At 45.7% G+C, this 21,272-nt stretch overlaps 1 protein-coding gene across 2 annotated transcripts in view; it reads right to left on the reverse strand.

The window, feature by feature from the left end:
* SOBP (sine oculis binding protein homolog) overlaps window positions 1-4,915 on the reverse strand; it is a 109,980-nt gene extending 105,065 nt beyond the window's left edge. For both annotated transcript variants that reach the window (XM_066994444.1, XM_066994443.1), the window contains exon 1: window positions 4,729-4,915. In XM_066994444.1, the coding sequence (XP_066850545.1) occupies window positions 4,729-4,824 (96 nt within the window). In that variant the 5' untranslated portion in view covers window positions 4,825-4,915. The remainder of the gene's footprint in view (window positions 1-4,728) is intronic.
* Window positions 4,916-21,272: the final 16,357 nt, after the last annotated feature.

Raw genomic sequence — 21,272 nt, forward strand, 5'->3', positions numbered from 1 at the left:
GCTGTGGTTTCTCTCCTTCGTGAGGCAGACTTATATGTGAGGCAGTGAAAATATAATCACGCTCATTTCCGCTTTAGCATTCGTTTCGTCGTAACAGTACACCTATGGCTTGATTTTTTTTTGCCGCAATGCATCATTTTCCCAAATTTTCACTAATTAATACGCTCTGAAGCTGAACCGTGCTTCTCTTTCCATCCCACAGCTCTTGCCTTTCCTTCTCCACGAACCCTATCCACAGGGGGCAAGGCCTGGCCTCACAGACCCAGGCCTGGCAAACGCGGAGGCAGGAAGCGCGCAGAGGAACGAGTCTGTCAGACTCATTTTCTTCTAGGTTTTACTGCCGAATGTTTATTTCAGATTTCGGAGGAAGCGCGGTGGCTCCCTTCCATTTCCCTGCACGCACAACCCGCCAGGTGTGGAGCCCCACAAATTCGCTCTTCGCTTTCACCGCACGGAGGAAATAAAAATGTGCCTGCGCTCACGAGGCAAACTCGATTCTGTGGTATTTTTTTTTGCCAGCCTTGCGTGTTTATGTTGTCGCCATGTTGAACAGTATGGTGAGACCTCTGTGCTAACAGCAAGACAATTTTGGGGGTGCTATAATTCCCTGTGTCCTACCAGGCAGGCGGGCGGGGAAGCCCTCACAGGTAGGCCAGGCTCCCTGTGCCGGCAGCGCATCTTCCCTCCACAGCCACCCCACAAAGCCACCTCCACGCGGGCTCTGCAGTAAAACCCGCCTCGATATCCCGAAACACCACAGCCGATAAAGTCTGTCTGCTTTTCCACTTTCGCGAGCGCGTTTTTTTGCTTTTCAGGAGAGAAGGGAGGAGTTTCCTTGAAATCTCTTTAGCGTCCGCAGCTATCTGGCTCGCTGCGAGCGCGGCGCGGCCGTGCCTGTTCCACCGCTTTCCTAATCCTGACGGTAGTGCTTTTAAACGCCAAATGGGGAATATTAGAACGCTAAACTGAAATATCTTCTGATGAGTTTACTATTAAACTGTAACAGATGGGGCTGCCTTAAGCTCTAGGCATCAGGAATGGAGCCCAATTTTAGATCCGAATTCGTTATTGAGAATATTTATAGATGGTAAACTCCTTGGGCGCACGGAGCAGCCCTGTGAAATTACAGCTTTTCAGCTGACAGAGACTCTGAACATGTGGAGGCACTGTCTTGTTTGTTCGGGGGAACTTCCAGTACAACCCACTTGCTGCGACACATCCAATCGACCCCAGTGCATTTCATGGGATTTCAGCGCACCCAGCCGCTGCCCTCGAGCAGCACTGCTGCCTGACAGCAGGGTGAAAAACGGGAAGAGGTTCAGGGAGGGATGTGAAAGCCTCCACGAGCGCTTTCATCAATCAAACCGTAAAAAAAAATATCTTAAGTTCTGAAATAGGGCCAGCTTCCCCGATTCTGCTGGCTTTGGGTCTATTGGGCGTCCTGGTATTCACCAGCACGTGAGGAATGACACAACCGAATTTCAGAGCTACTCTACTCTCCTTCCAAAGTGTGGGATGAGTAAGGCTACCTCTGGGCAGGGGGAATGGAAAGCATAATCCTAAAAAGGAATGGGGACAAAATAAAAAATGCATTAGAAAAAAAGAAAGGCTGTGACTGAAGGTCACAAAGAAAACCAGTTCCCCCGAATATATTTTTCATTGAAACGTAATATCAGAAAACTGTGCAGAGTCATGTACTTTTTGCACACAACAATGTATCAAATTAAAATTTCTTATAACCATCGTGTACATTAGGGTAGTGATAACAAAAATGTAACTCAATCTCTGGCACAAGGCAGCAGCAAGCAACGCGAACACCCGGCCACGTTCAAAGCGAGCGGTGGCACCACTGCTGGCATACACCGCGCACGAGCAGTTGGGTTGTGCGATCCTTCTTGAGTAAATCTCCGACTATATCGAACAGCAAATCTTGAAGGAAGTCTCCATGATGAGGTAATTTTATTGCTCATTCATAGCGCCTTGCATTTGCTGTACTTAAAATAGACACTTGTACCAATGGCCTTTTTATTACCCGAAGAAAAAAAAAATCACATCTACACCAGCCCTTTTTCTTTCTGCTAGCAAAGGGAGGCAATTCGATCCAACGTGGGCTGAAACCTGAGTAGGTCACTGTACACCATGATAAAATTCCCTAATCCCTGAGCCAAATTTCCCTGAGGGGGCCCTCCTACTTCTCCTTCACTTTCCAGGCTGACTTTTCCATTCCCTCTCTCGTCTTTTCCTCCCCTTCATCTCTTTCATTTCCCCTACCTTAAAGCCTTGATATCTGATCTGCTGCTGATACTCAGGTTACAGTTTTTACAGCTTAGGCTGTCTATTGCTGTATACATTCCTTTCTTTCTGCTCTGCCGTGATTACTTACCAGAGCTTATTTTACACTGGTCCAGATGAAAGCAGTTCAGATGAAGGGAAACAGCCAGGCTGTTTGAACATTACAGATACGAACCTACACAAGGGCACATTGTGTTCCCCGTGTCATTTTGCTGCACACATTTTGCACAATGCAACCAATTTGTTACATTATTGTATTCCTCGGGTTTACGAAGAACAACCAGACGTCTTAACTCATCAGGAAATAGAAAGTGCAGGATTTTAACTTTCTCGACGAGCCAGAAATTCGTAAGACTGTCCCCCTCACCCCCCTTTCCGTCTAGGATTATAGCAGCCAAGTGTCCTACTAAAAATGCCGTCTCCCAGCATAATAGCAGCGTTTACGCTGTAAGGTGGCCTGCGTTTTGTGGGGGGTTCTGCCATCGGTTGTCTCGCCCTCCACCAGAGACCCGACTGGTTCAAAAGGCTGTTTCTATCTGCCTTTAATTACTAACTCGGTTGAAATCTTGAGGTCTGTAGCCTTAAGCAGCTACCAATGATTAAAAAAGAGAAATTCTCTGCACGAAGGCTAATGCCAGTGCTTAATACCAAAGCATTAGTTTAAAATTGTGTAATTTTTCTCCTTCACACAATGTTGTTTTTGTTTCTTCCTCACCCTTTCAGACAAACATCTGTTATACTGTAGAAGAACAACTATCTCCCAAACCACTGAGTGTGCCTGCAGCCAAAGTAAACAAAACAAACCCAGAGGATCCAGCACAGTCAGCCTTTATATCCAGCCAGGATAACATTTCACATGTTTTGATTAAAATTAGCTAATTTGTAATCCTAGAACCTATGAAACTTAAAAGCTGCAATCCGTATAGATCGCATTAAGCCGTGTTCTGAGGGGCCAGTGCCCCGTGCTGCAGCCCTCCGCAGCCCTCACGACCATGCAGGACCACAACAGCACCGACTCTCACTCCCCGGCGCCCGTACGGAGCCCAAAAATAGGAGGTGCCATACATCTCGCAAAGCATAACAACGCTCCTCGGGGCTTGAAACTCGCCCGGTTTGTTTCCGAAGAGCTGCCACTGCCACGCAGGGCAGCGGTGCCTTGTTTTGTTCGTAGCACCGCTCCCTCCTGCTCCCATCCACATTTGCAGCCTGTGCGTACACAGCACCGTGTGCACGGGCAGCACGAGCAACGCTGCCTGCCTCCAGCAGCAAAGGACACCGCTCCGAAACCAGTGGCGTGCAGAGGAGGGGAAGGGGAGGGGATCGTGCATTCCTGCTTAATTTTACAGGGGGAGATCAGCGCTCCGGAAAGCAAAGATATTTTCACTAGACATCATGCATATTTATATACTCGCCTATATAGTATACATACTATGCGAACGTGTGACATTTTCCGGGCGGACCTCCACTTACGATCAGTCTTTTAATAAATGACATATTCAGATTAAATGACAGCAGCCTGATCCCATCGCCAGACTAACACTGCTTTAATCACTTCATACGCGCATTAAACAACAAGTTTGGCTGAAGTCTCGCAATACACCTTTCCCAACTTTGGGGAATCAGAGACGCAAAACAAACAAGAGGTGGAACAGGCATGGAAAAACAGGCGCAAAAAAAAAAAAAAAAAATAGGACCAGTCAAGCCTGGAGCAGCAACCTCCTGATAAAAGAAATCCCGAAATGTGTTTCTGTGCAATCGCAGCCATCCTAACATCTGGCGCGGCCGCCTCAAGCGCTACCTCTGAGCACAGCTGGGTTGGCACTGCTTCCTAATGAACAGGACAGCCCTGCGACCCACAAATGGGCTTCCAAAAATGCAGCCCCGGGCCAGCCACCTTCCAGCCCCCCTCTGCCGGGTGGGGAGGAGGCAGGAGGAGAGGAGAGGGGTCTCCGTGCTCAAGTGCCCGGAAGATGCGCGGCTCAGCCCGTAGCGTTTCACTTTGACAATTTAATTACACAGTTGCAGCTGGCTACTGAAAAAGGGGAGAAATGCGGGGTTTAAAAGAGGGCCCTTTCTCTCCTAACTTTAGGGCTTCCCCCGCTACCTGAGGGGATGGTTACGGGGGGGGGAGAGGAAAAAAAAGGGCTGGTGACTAGCACCCACGGAGCTTAAAAGCCCAATGAGGGAGAGTTTTTTTTAAAAAATAAATAAATCAAAGCTGGTCAATGAACAGGATTTGCAGCCTGTGAATTCGTCTCTGTTTTCAGCCCAGGAGGCGGAGTTGAGACACATTCAGTGCATCCTACAAAAAAAAAAAAATGACAAGAGATCCTTTCTTATTTCATTTCCATGCACGGCGGAGAGGAGAGGTGGGGGGGTGCCGGGGGTGGGGGGGGACGGACACCCCCTTTCCCTTCCCCATCCCAGTCACCTTACCTTCATCTCCTCGTTGATCTCCCGCTTGACCGGGTGCGCCGGCTTCCTGCTCCTTTTATTTTCGGGAGGTCTCCCTTCTTTCTCCATTTCTGCCATTTTTTGCGCCTACTTGGTGGTGGAGATGAAATGGCTGCTGGTGCTCTGGGGGGGCCGGGAGGGGCTTTGGGGGGGGGGGGGGGTGTAAAGGGGAAAGAAGGGGGGGGGGGGGGCGGCTCTCAGTGGTGGCAGCAGCAGCAGCAGGAGGAGGAGGAGGAGGAGGAGGCGGCGGCGCCGCGGAGGGCCCGGGGGGAGCGCGGCGGCGGGCGGGCGGGGGTCGCGGGCGGTCGGGGCGGCGGGTGGCCCGGCGAGTCAGCCATCTTCTGCCTCGCCGCCGGCCTGCATGGGAGCGGCGCGGCGAGAGCGCGGGGCGGGCACGGGAGGCAGCGCGGAGCGAGCCGGCCCCGCGCCTGCTTGTGGCGCTGCTGGCGGGCTGCCGCGGAGGGGGCGGCCGCGGGGAGGGGAGGAGGGGAAGGGGAGGGAAGGAGGGGAAGGGAAGGGAAGGAGGGAGGGAGGGATGGAGGGGAGGGGAGGGGAGGGAAGGAGGGGGGGGAGGGAGGCCGGCCTCGGCCCGGCGGCGGCGGGCGGGGCTTGCCGGCACCGAATGGGCCGCCGCTGCCCGCCATGGGAGCGGAGAGAGTGAGGGGAGCGGGGAGGGGAAGGGAAGGGAAGGGGGGGGGGGGGGAGGACCCCCGTGTGGAGGTGGCCCCCCCGTGGCAGGGAAGGGAGGCGAGGGCAGGAGGCAGAGAGCGCCCCCGAGCCAGCACCGTGGTCCTGAAGGGGGGAGTGTGTGTGTGTGTGGGGGGGGCTCCTTACGGGTGCGCCGCGGCTTGAAAAATTGAGGCGGCGCGGTTGGAAGATGGAGAAAATGTGCTCTGTGAGGGCACGGGCAGGCTGGCCACGAAACCCCTGCTTCGCCTGTCAAAGATAAGTTCATTCCGCGCACAGCGGTGTCTCGTCTGCGCTGTGCCGAAACCGCCGGCGTTTTTTGGGTGTCAGAAGTTGGGCAGAACTCCTCGGCTCCTGTCGCGACTGGGATGCGCCTCGCTTGCTCTGCTTGCCTCAGGTGCCAGAGGGATGAGAGGCAGGGAGCACGTTTCCCCCGGAGGCACTGGAAACTGGAGGAAACTGGGATTTCGCACAGCTGTTAGAGCAGCGAAGGGCGAGGTGTCAAGCAGACCTGGGCCGTCCTGACACGCAGCCGTAGCGGTAAGGCCCCGGCCGCTGCGAAGCAGAGGTGCTGCTGCTCCCCTCACAGCCCAAAAACATCAGGCAGGAGCTGGGAAAAACAGGTCCAAGCGTTTGGTTTTGCAGAAGAGTAAGGCCCCCTCAGAGGGCTCTGCTGGCTGGGGGCTTGGAGCCATGCTGCAGGGAGTTCTGCGCATCCCAGGAGCCCGAGGTCCAGCCTCAGACCCACCAGCAGCAGCCATGAGAAGAGACCGAGGTCTGTCTTCTCTTGCCTGTCACATTTTGAGATACAAGGAGTTCTGAAACTTTTGGTAACTTGCTTGCGGCTGGCTCCACAGGTAATTTCCAATGTATGGTGATTAGTCAGGAGGCTTCCTCCCACTGCGCCCCATCACCACCACCACCGCCAGAACCTCATCTTTATTTTCTGTTTGCATTATTCTATTGCAAATGAATCGGTACAGCTGAGCTGTCGTCAAGTGCAAGAGATATTCCCAGGATCCCAATGTATTCTCTCACATGGCAGGGATGAGACATGCAGCGTGAGGTGAAGTTGCTTATAAACATAACCCCATACGGCATCAGAGCTTTGTGAAACCTCCAGCTTCGGCAAGAAAGCCAGCCTCAGAAAACTCTTCCGCTTTGATTCACCACTGCCTTGCTGATACACAAAGTCGCTCTAATGAAGAAGGCAAAACAATTTCTTGTTCTAGCGACACATCACTGGTCTCTCTGTAGAGAACTGATAACACAGTTTTAATGAAAATCTTGGACCTTTTGCCGAACAGAATAACCATATTGCCTTAAATGGTTATTGTTTAGCGAAACATCTGAAAACACATAAATGAAACATCTGAAAACGCATAAATGAAACATCTGAAAACACATAATAGACTACTTTTTCGCAACACTTGCTATAGATATTGCAATAAAGCGCTGTTTCGCTGCATAAATTTAACAGACTGGGTTGATAATCTGACAAAAAGATTAACCCTGATCTCCCAGCGTAAACAGATCTTCCTGTAGTGTTGGAAGGGACTTGGTCACTGCAAGCCCAAATGTGCGAATGGTCTTCAGCAGGTTACAGTGAGTAGACCAAAATGAACGTCCTTAGGATCAAATCCGTCATTCACTTTCCTGACTAACGACTGGCAGTTGTAAACTGATCACCTCTCACACCCCTTGTCACCGATTCTGAACTCTGATCCTTGCTTCTCAATCACCAAAACCAGGGGCTTCCAGATTTTTCTTCCGATCACACACTCCAAAGGCTTTTGAGTGGAGATGTGAATTTATGCCTCCTGACAATAGGCTCACTTTTCTCAGCTACTTTTGGCAGGCTCCTTAAGAACAGCCCACAGTCCCCCAGTACCTCGTCAACCCCTGGCCGAAAGCCACGGTCTCTGAGCATATCCTGTTTTTCTTGGTATCTACTATAGGCTTTGGATGGATACAAAAGTTCTGCCTCTCTGGGTCCAAATAATAATCTCTCTTCATCTGACAGCAGATTATTTCTGCGACTGTCACGACTCCTAATTTTCTAGAGCTGTTATTACCTTTGCATATTGCATATTGGTTATATTGCATATTCTGGGGAAGTTGTTCTTCCAGTGACAGCATATGGAGGGCCATCAGCTGTCAAGACAGACGTTCGTGCATTTTGAATGCTCAGACATTATCTGACACACATCGTAGGTACTGAAATAAGTTTCGGAAATCGTCTAATTATTCCACTTGTTAATGGGGAGAGAAAGACTAACAAAAAGGAATGCTTTCAGGTTTTAATGGTAGCTCGTGAACTTCTAGGAGGAAGCAGAATATCAGAATCTAGGGAAGCCATAAATTTGTCAGTCATACAATGGCATTGATCTGAACATCTCTGAAAAGTTATGAGAAAATAAATCTGGTATTTACATTACAGAGACCCTAGCATTAAATACATCTACTGAACTGTGACAGCACATATTTCTCCTGTGAAAACCTGTATTTTTGATAAAGAAACCTGGTTCGGCACTGCTCAATATGGATTCTGGAAAACATCTCTTAAAGAGGTGAATAAGGGTGGCTGGTTGGATCAGTTCCACAGCTCACATTTGATCTACCAGGCAGAGATACAGGGCTACACAGTATCAGTAAGCAGGTGTCAGCCAAAGAAGAAATCCCAACCCTGTGGAAATCAGTGAAAGTTTTGCCCCTGAACTTGATGAGACCAGGCTCCTTTTGAAATTTTCAAGGGAATTTTAAATCAAGTCTGTTATACAGTGTGGGTTGGAAAGCAAGAATTCCATTTTCTTAAAATATGCAAGGTTTTCCAAATACATTTCCATTCTAATTCAAAGCATAACTGAGATTGTTCAATGTGAGGGGAAAAAAGGATGACTAAGTAAATATTCCTTACTGTAACTCCTCTTGGAGGGGACTGGGAACTTCACATCAGGCTTCCCATGATGAGTGCTAATCACAGTGCAATAGTTTCTTACTGTCCTGCTGAAGGGTGTGGGGGCTATTTTGCTTGGATCATCAGATACCTTTGAAGTTGGGAACAGGGAACAACAAAAAAAAGCCTTGTGATCTGCATTTTGGTGGTGAGTAAGTCACCCGCAAGGCTGAGGTTCAGGTCCCTGCTGCATCTGAGTCCTAGCGAGAACCCCAGATTTTTCTTCTGTCACTGGAGCAAGTGTTTTACGCACACGGTGGTTTGCCAGGCTTGGTGGTTTTGTCCTGTTGAGGCTTTGCCTTTCCCGCTCTAAATTTGCACTTAAATTTTTGCAAGCACAGTAATTTGGACTCCTGGAAAACAAATGCTGTTCATAAAATGACAGGTGCAAATGAGTTGCCTAAAATAACTCGCCCCAGGTTCAATTTATATCGCATTATTTATGTTCCTATTTATTAGTATTTACATGCTTTGAAGGGCACCCTTTGAAAAGGGCTTTTTGGAGAAGAGATTTTGCCTACTGAGACATTTCATCCCATTACTACCTACCAGGGCAGATGACTCAAATGAGCAGGCCTGACTTTCTGGCCAGTACCCAGTGAGCAGGGCAGTGGCTGGAAGTGGAAAGCCTGTGGGAGCCCATGGCATCACCCAGGGCCAGCCTGGGGCCAGCCCCACAGCCCTACTGCCACTTCAGGTTGTCGCCTCATCTGGGTGCTTTCCTGTGGCCAGGCGCAGCCCGAGCTGTGCTCGTCTCACCTGTGCCTGAGGTGAAGCCCTAAGGAAGAGCAACTGAAATCCTTGGGCTCGGTTTGCTGAAGTGTTTAATTAAACAAAGGCATTTGCCCTGCCTGTCCACAGAAAAGTACCACTAGGCTGATTTTTTTCATGTGAGCTGGAGTGGAAACTTTCATCTGACTTTTTGTATGGCACACGAAGGTGGTAGATTGCTTATGCCTTCAGAAATTGCATATAAATAAACTAAATAATTAAAATATCTGCTCCTGATCTCTTCTCTCTCTCTCTTCTCTTCTCTTCTCTTCTCTTCTCTTCTCTTCTCTTCTCTTCTCTTCTCTTCTCTTCTCTTCTCTTCTCTTCTCTTCTCTTCTCTTCTCTTCTCTTCTCTTCTCTTCTCTTCTCTTCTCTTCTCTTCTCTTCTCTTCTCTTCTCTTCTCTTCTCTTCTCTTCTCTTCTCTTCTCTTCTCTTCTCTTCTCTTCTCTTCTCTTCTCTTCTCTTCTCGTTTCTCTTTTTCAGTACAGCCAGCCATTTTCATGCAGATGGAAAACACCCATTAGAACTTCTCCCTTGCTCCAGCACCACCAGAGCCCGCTCCCACCTCAGTGATGTTATTTCACCCATACCTTTCAGAAGGGCGCATTCCATTCATTCCTGAGCTGGGACGAGTGCCCACAGCATTACTCACACACAGCAGTGTCTGTAGATTCCTGTCTGCTATGGATACTAATCTCAATCCAGAGTTTCCTTAGACGATTACAGGCTGTTCTGCAAAATGTCGATACGTAGCCTCTCCGAAGCCGACATGGTACAGCGGTTGAAATGGGAGTAGTGGCGGCTTTCCAAATGTGAAGGTCTGGAAATGTTTGGAGGTATTTTAATATTGATGAATATTTCAGATTTTTTCTCTTGCTCCAGGGTATCAGTGTCAAATCTGTGCAGATTAATGGCAAGATAGAGCCCTAATCCTGCTAATGTCTTTTAAAGTTCTGGCAAATGCAGAAAAACTATAATTAACTTCTTGCTATTAATGATTCCTCTTCTTGCCTGAAACTTTGTGTAATTCAATGAATGGAAAGAAATTATTGATAAACAGAAAGAAATTAAATACCTCTGAGTCTTCTGTTAAAATGCTTTTATTTTTAATTTGCATAATTTCTAGTGTCTCCTACAGCAAAAGTAAGCAAGGGGACGTCTTTTCCTTCCTCAGCATCAAAGAGCACCCACATCATTAAAAATCAGCTGAAATTAAACCTTTAAAAAAGTATTAGCACTGCATGTAAAATCAAATTAGAAAAACGTGCCCTGGACACCAGTATTGACTTTGGGGAAAACTTGTTATCACGTCTGCTGCTACGCCCTATCTATCCAGTATGGTTATTTAGTAATTTCTGCTGTGATGTTTTCATATTTACTATAATGCCGAGGATCAGGTAGAGGCACACATCATACCAGACTTGAACTTGGTGATGACAAAGTATGCCTTTGCAGCCTCTGGACTCCATTACTCTTAAGGACTGTGCCTCTAAATGAAACTTGTAAGTCTTTTGAGAAGTTTCATTTGGTTCAACACAGTGGTCTGCTTACTGTGGAAGACAGGTTGGTAGGAGCGTATACCGAGCTCTGCTTTCCTGAGGGCTTGTCATTTCCTTGTGGCTGAAACACAAAACACTGACTTCCAGTGCTGGAGAAAGTGTGGGGTACCCGAGAGACCTTCCTGCTCTCTATACCTCCCTTCCATGTTCCTCACACACCTTGAAACCAGGGAACTGTAAAACTCAGAAGCAAAACCGGTGAGGGGTGGAGATGTGGGCTCTCTGCAGCTGGCCCACAGCTGTAAAGCTCCCTCTGAGGTGAACAGAATATTTCCAGGCAAGGCAAACTCTTTTCTTCACCTGTCATTTCTTGACAACAGCCAATTCCGCCCCTTCTCATTCTTTTACTTCTCCATGCAGAAGAAGGCAGGAGAGAGTTTTATTGATTTCACTTTAATGAACGGGTAATTCTCCCAGACACTACAGTGATAGGAGGAGGTGGGGAGAGGTTGTGTGGGATTGGGATACAACAGAAAGTTCTCCCCTCTTTTTAACTTCATTTTGTTTTAATAGAACAATTGTGCTCATACACTCCTGAAAATGTTATTACAGTAATCTACATCAAATTCTTCCTAAAAGGAATTCCTCCTCTCTTTGTCTTTCTGTGAAGAATAAAAGAATTTTTTACAATAAAAAAATAGTGGTTTATACATTTTCTCATAATCCTGTATTTCCCCTGTGAGCTTTGTTGCATGATATAGTATGTCAGTTTAAGTAACATCTGTCAAGGGATGGAAAACAATTACAGGTTCTTTTCATTCATAAAAGTCATTCTGGAGTTTCTTCATCCTTAATTTTCTTGTCATGCTTTCAAAAACATTACATCATTTTGTCCAAATTACCCCCTGCATTGCATATACAAGATACAGGAGGTTATTCATTTCTTTCCTGGACCCAAAGAAACATGTCAAGGTATCTATAGTGACATATACTAAATGATTTAGACCTGGGTAAAGTTGGGCTTTGACATGTCATTATTGGACAATTACTCTTCTACTGCAGTGCTTGCTTTCCTGCCAGCATCTCACCAGAATCCTACATGACAAGTGATTCAATCTCTTGATCTTCTCAGTTATATTTACATGAATTTTACACATCCTAATATATAACAGCAATGTACTCACGTCGCTGTGGCGAAAAGTCTGTCAAAAACCCAAACACATCTTGAGAATACATAACAAATATATTCAGGACTGGGATGTGTCGCATATCTTCAGCATAGGAAGATGTTCTTTATTCACAGAATCAAAGAACTGCTGAGATTGGAAGGCACCTCTGGAGACCATACAGCCCAACTGCCCTGCTCAAAGGAGAGCGGCTTGCTCACGGCTGTGTCCAGTCCCATTCTGATTAACTCCAAGGATGGACACCACACTGTGGAATTTTCTGCATTTCAATTTCAGTGCTGCTTGTCCTTTCACTGCAAAGTGTGGCTCTGTCTTCTTTTCTCCCTCTTTTACATACAGTGATGAGATCCCCCTTGAGCCTCCTCTTCTCCAGGCTGAACAGCCCCGTCTCTCTCAGCCTTTCCTCTTACATCAGGTGCTCCAGCCTGCTGTCATCTCCACGGGGCTTCGCTGGGCTAGTTCCACTGTGTCCACGTCCCTCTCGTCCTGGGGAGCTCAGGCCCGGGCACAGCACCGCGAACACGTCCCACCGGAGCTGAGCAGAGAGGATCACCTCCCGCGACCCGCTGGCAATGCTCTTCCCAACGCAGCCCAGACCTTCGCTGCGAGGGCGCATTGCTGGCTCGTGTTCAGCTGGTCGGATGCCAGGATCCCCGGGGCCTTCTCTGCAAAGCGGCTTTCTGCTCGGTCCCCCGCCCGTATCGCTGTAAGATTATTCCTCTCCAGGTGCATGACTTTGCATTGCTTTGTTGAACTTGGTTGGATTCTTGTCAGCCCAATTCTCCTGCAATTTATTCAATTTGCTTTGATTTATAATCTTTTAAGCAATTAGTATAACTATTATCTGGAAAGATTTTGTTTTCCCGAACTGTGTTGCTTTTTCTAATTAAATCATGCATATAACATTAATGATAATAATCTATGCCTACCACCACCATAACCAAAAATAGATTTTGCACACAGTCCCGAGAATCCTTCTCTGCGCAGGTAAGATTTTTCCCGTAGAGCAGGCCAATATATGTATCCATCTTCAGCCGAGATTCTTGAAGTCACGTGTGCTCATCAATTTCTTTTCACGATGCTACTACTTAAAGCTTAATTGACACTACACCTTTTCAGATCATCAGAGGATGCCGATGGGAGGTGGTTACAAACAAATCCCACCCTACCCAGCTCGCATGGGGAGGGCTTGGCACAGGATTTCAGCTTTGGGTATCTCCTGGGAATTGAGGGCCAGGAATCTCGTGCAAATCTTGATCAGCACAGACTGAAATCCTGCTCGTACCACACATACACGTCAACCCCTGCCATGCTGTGGCTTGATTTGAGTATCACTAAAGGTCTGCAGCTGTACCACCATCCCTGCAAGCTCAGGCAGCAAGTCAGTTGGCTTCTAGGGCCAAGGCGCTGGCTTGCTTTCTCTCACCTCTCAGGACACCGTGAGGAATTATCTCTTGCGTATCACACGTGTGCCGCAGCTAGCGCTTCTCAAGCCCCAGTGTGAGGAGCCATACGGGCAGGTTTATTGGCTTTACCTGAACTGACACCACTAAAGCTGGGTCCAAGGTCAGCTTCAAAATGTAGCCACCCATAAGACTAGTTGGAGCCTTCTTGCCTGTTAACTAGTATTACAGTTATTGCTCAGTATTAGGGCTGTTTCACAGAAGAGAAATCATAGGGAGAGAGACAAAGTGGCAAAGCACATGTTCATGAAGTCTCATGGCCTGAACTAGAACCCAGTTCTTACGTCTTGCAGGGCAGTCCTGTCACCATTAGAACATGCAATCTAACCTTCTTTGGGCAAAAAAATGAGCTGTGAGCCTCCCTTTGAACTGCCTTGATTTTGAGCTCACTTATGAAACACCAATGACTTTTGAAGGAACACAGGGATGACACCATTGACAGATTTTGCATCAGTTAGCTGCAAATAAAGTTATTTGAAATAAGTGCCAAAGCCTAATTTATCAGACTTTTTCACAGATTCCACAAAAGCAAGGAAATTTGAAGTTGAAAGGCTTTCTCCAGGCAGCGCATGCCAGGCATTTGTGCATGAATTGCAGGAGGGGAAATGATATGTTTCTTTTAGAGCTGTTGTTGCCATCATGGAAAGCGAACAAGCATCTGTGCTTTGGAAATCAGTGGAAGGAAGGTGTTCCGTGAAAGAGAGCATGTGGGAAAGCGGCTTGAAATGGTGATAGTGTATGAAAGTAGCAGGAGTTCTGAATGCCACTGGGGAGAGGAACTGGAACAAGGCTGACACATAGAATGGTGGTGAGAAAGCAAAAAGAAATGCAAAGAGGAGTACACTGAAGGGAAGACAGAGAGAGAGAGAAATTTGGCTAGAGAATTGGTCTGAGCAAATTCCAAAAGTGAGAGAGGAACCGAGAAAGAAGGAAAAATTATAGGGCAGATGGAAAGTTTCCCTATTGGATGACTGGGCAGGTGAATGTGTAAGTTAAAGTTTTGGTGTGTTTTACTATGGAAACAGATATAAATCTGAAAATCAGATGTCCAAGAAGGATCCCTGATACAGCAATGTTCTGTACATTTATCCTACACAAAGTCTGTAAGATGATTGTCCTCTGTAGCGTTTGCCGCTGATCCTGAAAAAAAATGAGAAAACTCACATTTGGTAATATTTAATTCATGAGGACTGCTTACCTTAAATCACTGTAAATAGGGGCTGCACCATCAGCCCTAAGGTTCTTAATTTCACTCCGAGGCTGACTATTTCCTGTGTTACAATGCTGTGAAGCTGAATCCGGAATACCAATTTAATACTTGAGTGCCCAGAGTCAGGCAGACACTTTGCATAAAACTCTTCTCTTGTGAGCTCTGAGTGCCTGCAGCTCTCCGCGGGAGGCAGTGGGTGCTAAGCACCTCCAAAATCCAGGTCACTGTCACTCGGGAGCTCAGGAAGGAACTGCAATGCCAAAGTTTGAGACTAAACTTACAAGTGAGTGACATCGTTGTGGAAGGGCTGCCACACTTTGGGTCAACTGAATTTCGGTAGTAAATAGGTAAATATTTTCAATACATATGCCTGCGTAGCTTTCAAACCCTTTAGAGGTCAAAAGACAATAAAAGAAAGAGGGAAGGAGAGAAGAAAAGCAAGATGGGGTGAATTAATAAACAGAAAGGGATAGGGATGCTGTTCAAGCCTTATTTTAGACTAGCTTGGGCACGCCTCATCGGCTCTGAATGCAAACAGTTAGTTAGGAGCCTTAAAATAAACATAATGAGGTGGGGGGGGGGTTCCACGTAACGCATAATGTAACTGTGGAACACATGTCCACAGGCTGTTCTGGGGAACAAAAGTCTAAACAGCTTCAAAGAAGAGCTTAGACAAACCAGACTTGGAAGTTTTGGAAAATGCATCCATTTTGGTTTATTAAACATGAGAGCCTTGACGGAGCATCTGGCTATGAAGGCTCGAAAATACAGATAGGTGGGATCTGGGTGGACGTGCCACAGGAAATACTTCTCTGTACTTGCCTGATTTCTCATTCTCTTCCACTAAGCATTTCACACTGGCTCTTACCAGAGGCACGACACTCTTGTATTCTATTTTGCATTAACAGCTTATGGTTTCCCTTCTATAGCTTTCATTTGTGTTGGCCTGGATGAATTGTTCTTCCTGCTGTACAGCAGCAATAACTATGATTGCCATGTTGTTAACATTTAAATCATTTTAGAGCATGCATTGAAGTGGCAGGCAGGCATTTTAATTATGCGGGTTAAAGGAGAACAGATGCAGTGAATCAAGCGCTACGTAAAAATAAATGCATGTCCCCTTGTACCATGATGGTCACTACTCCTTTTCAAATTCGAAAGCAGAGGAAATCATATTGAAAAACACCTACATTGAACAGAAGGGCTTACCTAGACCCAGGGGAAACATATAGATAGTATGATATAGTCTGGATGAATACCTTTGTTTATCTTGTTTTAATTTCCCCAAAGTCACCTAGTTAGTGCTATTTAAAATCCATTGCTTCGTTCAGACACAGAATTACAAGGACAGATTTCAATGGTTTTGTTTAACCTGGCTTACCTAAATAATTTTTTTAAACCATTTTATTTATCCTCTAGGTTGACTTTCAGCTATGTAGACTTGGCTTCCAGAAAAAAAAAAATTACAACCTACGTGTTAGTAAGGCAGTGAATAGGCACAGGGTGAGAGGAACCCCTTAGTATATGCCCACTTCCTTGAGTGTTCTGGGCTTTAAAATTCATCAGCAAACAGAAAGCTAGAGCCAAACCTCTGGTGCTGAGCACTCACGCTGTGCCGCACAGTTCAGCAAGTAGGTAGTGGGTTTTTCAGGAACTGGATCTTTCAGGCACACTTCAAAGCGGCGTCATAAAGAGAAAGGTACAGAAACCAAAGGCACTGGTGACTTCTGCAAAGTTTACTTCAGAGGAAATGTCCAGCCAGCTGTGGTGGGTAATATATAGCTTCCTGTGCAAGTGAAAAAATAGACAAAGACAGAAAAAGGTGTACTGATCTTCTCCCCTCAAACTGAGCATTACCAGTAGGAAGAAAGAACATCTAATATTCCATCTATGCTTTGATTATGCATGTGAATAGCAAGCTGCAAAATATACATAACACTTCATAAATTACACATATTTAGTCCCTGTGAAATAAGCATTTTAACAGAGAAATGCTTCAATTTATTTATTTAAATCCATAGAAAATTTGCATATCGTATATGTTTGCCAGTTTCCTGCTATACTATGACTTTAATCATCGGGTTGTGTCACACTACCCACTAATTGTGGAATGGTTTGATAGTTTTTCAACCTATTTTTCATCTAAAAGAGAAAATCCTACTTTTTCTGCTGTACCCTCCCAAATCACACCATCTCCTGTGATTTTAAAGAATGGTGGGATGGAAATCACTGAAAAAAAATCCACATAAGATGTACAGATTTCTGGGGACTGGAGTTTAAAAGAGGGTGTGTGAGTAAGCCTTTGTTCAGTATGGCTGTCATTTACTCTCTGCTGCATTTCACTTTCACCCAGACCATGAACTCCTCAGGCAAGGGACCATCTCCTTTGTTGTAGTTTGAAAATGAGTCTGAGTGGAGTTTTCCACTGCTACTGGAGTGCAACTAAATATAAATCCTAAATAGTTAATAGGTTGTCGAGTTGCAGAGGCGGGGCTAATCAGCTGAGGCTTCATGGGGTGGTTAATGATGGATTAGGAATGTGGAAACTGATAAAGCTGAATATTTAAAGACTAATATTGTGCAGGGTGATGGATGCTTTGTCAGCTTTGATTGCATACAACCAGAATTAACATTGTGCTTATCTTTCTCCTGCTCCTTCAATAGATTTCTCAGCTCCAAAACATTGCTGTTTTAAGAGTCCCTGTCCAAATTCCCCTGAGCAGAGCACCGCCAGTCAGAGGAGACGACCTAAGAGGCTGTCTTACAATTGAGATTGGGTTAGGAGGCAGAAAAACGTTGACTCTCTGAAGGAAGGGTGTTATCAGCCACACATTTACCTACTCCCATTCCCACTCAGCTTGCTGAAATGGAGGGGATTTCAATTGATTTTGTTTTCTTTGCAGCACGAGCTGGCGAGCCAGTGAGAATGGATCTGCGTGCGGTGAGCGTGCAGCACCAGAGGGGCACGTCCTGTTGTCTGCGCAGCGCTGCCGAGAGCTACCGGCAGCTTCGGCTCCTGATGCGTGCTGCGCGCTGACTGCCTTCCCAGCCACTGTGGTTTGTGTGCAGGGTGAAAATGGTAACGTGCACCTACCCACACAAGGCATCCCTATGTATCACAGCTGTATTTATTTACTTGCTAAATAAAATCAAAATAATTATGCATTAATTATCATTTATTAACCAGCAACAAATCTTTTCCTGATATTAGCATCTCAGTAGGTATATTTAGGCTTAAAAATTAGTACGTCTTAGTGCCAAAGTCTATCCAAGGCGTCTGACTCCTACTGACACTGAATTATTCTGTTTTTTTAGTGTCTAACTATAGGATCAATAAGCATTCATCCTTCTCTGTAGTCTCTAGGCTAGTAGGAAGAGAGGCAGCCTTGTAGACAAGGCACAGACAACGAGGTCAAGAGAAGGGAATTCGTTTCTCAGCTTGCCTTAGGGGTTTTGTGAAGCCTTGGACAAATCACACAACCTCTAAGTTTAAACCTCCTGACTTCCAAAATGGAAATGATCATAACCGTCTACCTCCCCAGGGCGCTATGAAGTAAATCAATTCTCTGTAAGTATGTATGTGAGGTGTTGGTTGTTGGTGGGGGGACTACTTGGGTGCTTCAGAAGGAACAGAGATATTTCTGTTAGCTTTCATTTTTGGAAACAGTCCTGGAGTGCATCCTAAGCTTCAATGTATTAAAAAAATTAACAACATCTAGAACAAGATTTGGTTACATAGTGTGTAGTTAGTACAATGTATTAACATTGCTAGTCTCATTCTCCTACGGACATTGTTTATTTTGCAGCGTAACTATGAAAGATTGAAAGGTCAACTGTTCCTCAAGCAAATGAAAGTGCTTTGCAAAAGTTTTGCTTTAGATGGCAGTCAGGAAAATATTTTCACATTTCATTTGTTAGAACAGATATCAAGAGCTGGCATTAGCGCTGGCTTTGATGTGTTCTCTGGTATGTTAGTCCAGAGAATGCTGCTGTAAACTAAAGTGTCTCTTCACCTTCCATCTTTGTTCTTCAACTTTGATACTGGCCCCCTGCAGTGGCTTCTTTCTCCTCCTGGGGAGGCTTAACAAAGTCAATTGATAGAGAAAAAAGAACCTTCAGTTTTCTTCTCTACTTAAGACTCAAAAAGAAATAGATACATCTATTGTACAGTCACTATTGAAATAGTGTGGGTTTTTCTCTTGAATCCTCAGGGGAAATGAACCAAGGAGAAAGGAAAAAAAAAAATAAAAATGCACGCTGTTTTGTCCACAACTTAAAATACAGTAAGTACATCATACTTTTGCTTCTGAGTTTTTTTTTTTCTTTGAGAGGGAGAGAGAAAAACTGAGAAACTCTAAATTACAGTTGGTACAAGCAGCAGTGCCTCTGGGTAAGATTGTCCATCACTACCCATTATAAGACCCTGGCTTTAGATGCTTGTAACTGTCAAATTTTAACTAATTTGTAATGAGTTTTTTCCATGATTGGTGTGTCAGCCTGAAGCTGATTTTTAAAATAGTTCAGTCATTTTGCAAAAGGTGGTTGGTGAAAAATACACTGTTTTTCTCATGTTAAAATTAGTGTTGGACTGCATAACTGAGAAACTTTTGTTTTCTTGTTTCTCATCTAATCTTGCGTTCTAAAACTGAAATTTGGCACAGGATTTCTAAGGGTTTGATGGGTGGGGAATCTCTCAGACTTTACATTAAACAATGTAGATACCCACCAAAATCATCCTTCCACATTCTGTTGTCTGAAAAGTCCAACACTAATGGATATCTGTGGTAGACTTACCTAGGCTTTCCTGCAATGGCTTTTCTCAGCAATAGGGGCTTTGTGGAGGTCACCACAAGAACTGAGAGGGTTCTGCTGTTGCTCCCCACAGTCCCACCCGTAAATGAAGAGTCTATGATTAGGATGCAGACCGTGCAGACAAGAGGATGATTGGAACTTAATGAGAAAAAGATGAAGAGGCTGTGACAAGAATTAGAAAACACTAGCCAGCAGGGATGGTGTGTGGGACTGAAGCAAAGAAGTTAGGAGGGAGAAACTATGAACCTGGACCAGGAGTCAAAAATGGACTGTCCAAGCGTGACTGTTACATTGTTAACAAAAGGGAAAGGGATCAGGACATTGGGCTGACACTGAGAGGCAGAGGGTCCTTGAATATTACAGAATAATCCTTTCAAAGAGTTTCAAAAAAAAAAAAAAAAGCTGTGAAACTCGCTAACAAAATGCACGCTTTATTTTTCTAGCAATTGCTCAGTTTAAAGAATGCCAACCTACTGCTGCTATTTGTGAATCCTGAGTAAGCTCTAGTGGCAGTGACTGCGTTATGGGTACCAATCTTCTTGCCCTACTTCTAAACCATTTGGACTTAGGGGAATTCTGCATTAAGGGGGCAGAGATGTTCAATTTCTTAGAATAACATAATGAACAGCGATTTTGAAAAGCTAAAGTCTCACACATTAGGAGATGGTAGGTTTACTGCCCATAGAACCATAATTCTCCTTACTCTGTCTATATGTATTATTTTAAGTAGACTTTAATTGCATAATCATGTTAGTGTTTCACAGAACACTTACCACATTAAGTGCAAGAATGGCTATGGCTCAGGAAATGAATCAAGGAACATGTCACCATTACAGGTTGAGGTGCCTCGGTAGCTCCTCTTAAGTGCGTCCCTCCGGCAATTTTCATTAGTTTAGTCTTTCTGCACAGAAACATGCCATTGCATTCTGTCATTTTTAGACTGTTTATAAGCTGACACTCACTATTTAGCAACAGTTTGTTCTGTGACAGTAGCTAACTAAGCTGACTCAATGGCATCTCCTTCAAAGCTAAGCCTTGTTCTCTCAGGGAAGGGTAGCACAGAGAGCAAAGTTCACACCAGAACCGTAATTTGTATAATCTTTCCTGTCTTTGCAGGTTCTCTTCATTCTAGTTTTTTCCCTCTGATTTGGGAGAGGCCATTTGCTACAGATGTGTCCAGCTGTTGTCTACTCCACAGCCAAATCCGCTTCCTAGGACACTAATTTTAAAAGTTTTGGAATCCATTTTGAGTCTTGTCTGTAACCTGTGTTTATAAAGGTAGGAAACGTAACAGCTCCATTTCTCATGTGAATGTGGTCAATGGGACTTTTCTTGTCAGAACTCTGCTTCATTTCTTGCAACAAAGCTTAGACATTACAGGCTAGTGGTTGGTTGATGCAATGGTAAAGACAGAATTGTGCAAGTCGCCTGACTCAAGTTTCTGAAGATGGCCAGTGAATTTTCCTCTTCTACCGGGTACAGAAAATACATTTTTTTTGCATTCGCAAAAGGTTTGGGCACATGTAGCTGCAGAGAGGGGTCGGCGATGGTTGTGTGCGTAACAAGATATGAAAATGATACGCTGTAGACCACACTGTGGAACTGCAGGACCCAGGTATTTTTCACTGGGCAGTTAGTTGTTGCTTTCAGCATCGCTCTTCAGCTGAACGTGCCCCTTCATAAAACCCTCGGCGGCGTGACGGAGCAACAAGGGGAAAAGACACAAAACCCATCTCCCACACGGAGCGCGCTGCGGCTCCGCGCTCAGGGCTGCCCAGATGGAGGCAACGCGCTGCGGGCTTCTGGTGGGGACCCGCGCTCTTTTCCCCCGTGTGCACCGCACACAAGGGGAAGGGGAAGGGGAAGGGGAAGGGGAAAGGGAAGGTCGGGATCAAGGGGCGAAGCGGCGAGGAAGGCGGGCGGAGGGAGCGCCGCCCTCG

The sequence above is a fragment of the Anser cygnoides genome, chromosome 3, assembly GCF_040182565.1.
Source record: "Anser cygnoides isolate HZ-2024a breed goose chromosome 3, Taihu_goose_T2T_genome, whole genome shotgun sequence".
In the NCBI taxonomy this organism is placed as follows: Eukaryota; Metazoa; Chordata; class Aves; order Anseriformes; family Anatidae; genus Anser; species Anser cygnoides.